General features: G+C 55.6%; 1 protein-coding gene across 1 annotated transcript; it reads left to right on the top strand.

Moving 5' to 3' along the window:
- Positions 1-1,572: 1,572 nt before the first annotated feature.
- Positions 1,573-2,879, top strand: SPRG_16156 (hypothetical protein; the record flags this gene model as incomplete). The annotated part of the gene is made up of 4 exons (XM_012355527.1): positions 1,573-1,683; positions 1,734-2,555; positions 2,603-2,842; positions 2,877-2,879. The coding sequence occupies 4 exons, from the start codon at positions 1,573-1,575 to the stop codon at positions 2,877-2,879; spliced, it is 1,176 nt and encodes a 391-aa protein (XP_012210917.1).
- Between the last annotated feature and the right edge of the window lie 40 nt (positions 2,880-2,919).

Below are 2,919 nucleotides of genomic sequence, written 5' to 3'. Positions count from 1 at the left end.
CGCCTTGTCCGTCTTGAGCTCGTAGAGAAGGCCAAAGAACTGCAGAAAGGCCGTGAGGAGGAGGCGCCAGCACGCTTGCATAAAGGGTGGCGTGTCGGTGAGGAGCGCAAACCAAATGCCACCCGACGACATGGCGAGGACGGCGATGATGAGGATGAGGTACGACCAGAGCGGCGGCGACGCCTTGCCGATGAAGGAGGCTGTGTCTGTCACCGACGACCGCGGGCTCTCGACGCTGCTGACCATGCTCAAGCAAGTTGGACTCTGAAGTGCAATGTGGGTCGGTGGTCGTCGTCGACGATACGGCGTTTGAAGTTACGCCGACCACCGAGTTGGCACCGAGTTGTGAAAACTGTCGCAGGCGCGGCGAAAAGCGCACCAATTTCAACAACTGTTGGGTGCGTGTTTATACTAACCGCCACCGACGGATCGTGTTTTGCTCGGTGGACGGACCACGGGCAGCCAAAGCTTCCTGTTCGTCTAGCTGGTCTAGAACATGGGCTGGCAGAGGACGGTATACAACTTGGGCCACGCACACTTTTTTTAAATGCCACTGCCAACGTTTGTGCTTTGTTAGGCATGCAGCGAGGACTCGACCTGCCAGAGGCTCCCGGGAAGCGAAGAGGAAATAGAAGGTTCGAGTCGGGCCTGGTTGCTTGAACGTAGATAGCGACGAAGAAGATGCATGTAAAATGCGTGCTACAATAGTACAACGAGAATATATCGTTGCACTGCAAGCACCACATCAGAGAACGACCCTTCAGGGTACCGTAGGGATCAAAACGAGGTGCGCCTTTGCGTCGATTTCGCAAACCCGGTCTCCACACGAAGGGTTCGGAAGGCTGGAAACACATGGCGGTAATACCAATCATGGCAGCGGATCTTCAAGTCGAGACCATGGGACGTCCTCGGCATACCGCGAGAGGAACTCTGGCTTTTTATAATGCTTTTTATACCCGTGCACTAACGAGCAAGCCGACTCGGACATGCATCATGTCATTTGCATGGGAAACTTTATGTTTAGAGATGGCATTGAGGCATCTTCTGCAGCGAGCCATAACTCTCGGAGGCGCTGGCGCTGCCACGTATGCTTTGGCATGAGCTGGCGGTTGCGGTGGCAGTTTTAGCGTGTTTTGATTGGCCGATGCGAGAACAATTCACCAATCAAAATCGTCGAAGTGGATGCAAGATCGCAGAAGGCCAACCAGTGCCTCGCCCGCGCTGCCCAATAATGCCAACGATGGCTGTCTCTGTGAGCTGATAAATGAGGCTTTTCAAAGGTACTACGGTGCTCCTCTACGCCGCTCATTCGTAATATCCGATGCTTCAAGGAAGACTCGGGTGCGCACACCTATTCATGTTCACATGCATTTTGGCACTGTAGTACAGTACACCAGCCCGTGCTGAATTAATAGTACTTTCGTTGTTTAATTCAACTTTTGGCAACTGTTGACAGCCCGTGGGTTTCATCGCCTTGCTAGAAACGAAGGGTATTTTTTTTATCCACGGTGCCGTTTCGGTCGTGCCACGTCATGGAAGGTTTCGGCGCGAGAACGTATTCTATACGTCTCGATGCCGCGTGTCGCCGACAGCAGCCAACAGCCGACGCGGCGCTACGCTGTCAAGTGCAACTACGTCGGTCTCTTTTTGAGTACCTGCTCGCTCCTCAACATTGCGTCCATGGTAGCCTTCTCGCCTCACCTGCTCATTGCGGTATCCCTCGTCGTGCGTAGCCCATGAAGGCGTACATCTCCGAGTACCTCCCTTGGCGCGCACCGCCCGTCATGCCCGACATGTTCAGCAATTTTTCCGACTTTAGCGCGCACATGCTCGCCTTTGACAAGCGACTGTACAACAATGCCACGCTTCCGCAGGGGGCGACGTACGTGACCGACTGGACCAACGACGTGCAAGTGATGCGGCAGGTGCTCTATCCATCGGTATTGGCTCCGCTGGCCCCAGAGGCGTGCCTTGGCTCGTTTCTGCTCGGCATGCCGGGCTTGATCTTTTACACGCCCGCGCAAATGGATCTGCTGTGCAGTCTCGTCGCAACAACAAATGCGTCGGAATTGTATTTTCCGCCAGGCGCATGTTTTGCCAACGCGCTGTCGTCCCGTAACGTTGGCACGTCGTGCTACTGGATCGACCACGGAAACACGCTCACGAACGCAACCGAGCCGGACGCCGTGACGCTCACGTACGTGTACAATGCGACGCGGTACTACAAATGGCTCTGGTGCAAGTTTGCCTACCGCATTCTGAGCACCTGCTTTGTGATCTATCGACTCTGGACGCAATACTATCGTCACTGTCTGTGGCTCCATCGACGCCTGGCACGCGCGAGCCACTTTGCAACGCCACCCACAACAAACTGGCGCTACGAGCTCGTGCTGGGCGACCCCACCGCCATCATCCTCATGGATCCGATGGTCGCGCTGGTCTTTCTCGTCGACATTTGGATCAGCATCGGCAACGTCGGAGTCGCGGTGCTGCGCGCCTCCCAGAACGGCGACGTCACCGTCAACTTGCTCAACATCCTCTACTTGTCGCGGACGGTGCATTTGTCTACATCGACGTGTCAGAGTAGCAACATATGTATTAGGTCTGGTTTGGCTACTTTGCACTTTGCCTCACGGCGTTCTGTCTCCGGCGCTATTCCAAGCAACACCTCTTTGCCGACGTCGACACGACCATGGTGGCAATCGGCGTCACCGTCTACGGCCCGCTCATCTCGTGGCTCAGCGGCAACGTTGCCGCGCTGGCGGCTGCGTATCAATGGTGCTTTACCGCACCTGTCCCTGCCGACAAGACGAGCCAGCAAAATGAGCTCGCGCTCGGCTGTGTGCTCTATACGCTGAGCATTGCCTGCATGCCAGTGACCTACGGTTTTACCGCGGCCTTTTGTGCGCCAGCGTATTC

Source organism: Saprolegnia parasitica (assembly GCF_000151545.1).
Source record: "Saprolegnia parasitica CBS 223.65 unplaced genomic scaffold supercont2.258, whole genome shotgun sequence".
In the NCBI taxonomy this organism is placed as follows: domain Eukaryota; phylum Oomycota; class Saprolegniomycetes; order Saprolegniales; family Saprolegniaceae; genus Saprolegnia; species Saprolegnia parasitica.
This window is presented reverse-complemented; position numbering and strand designations above follow the sequence as displayed.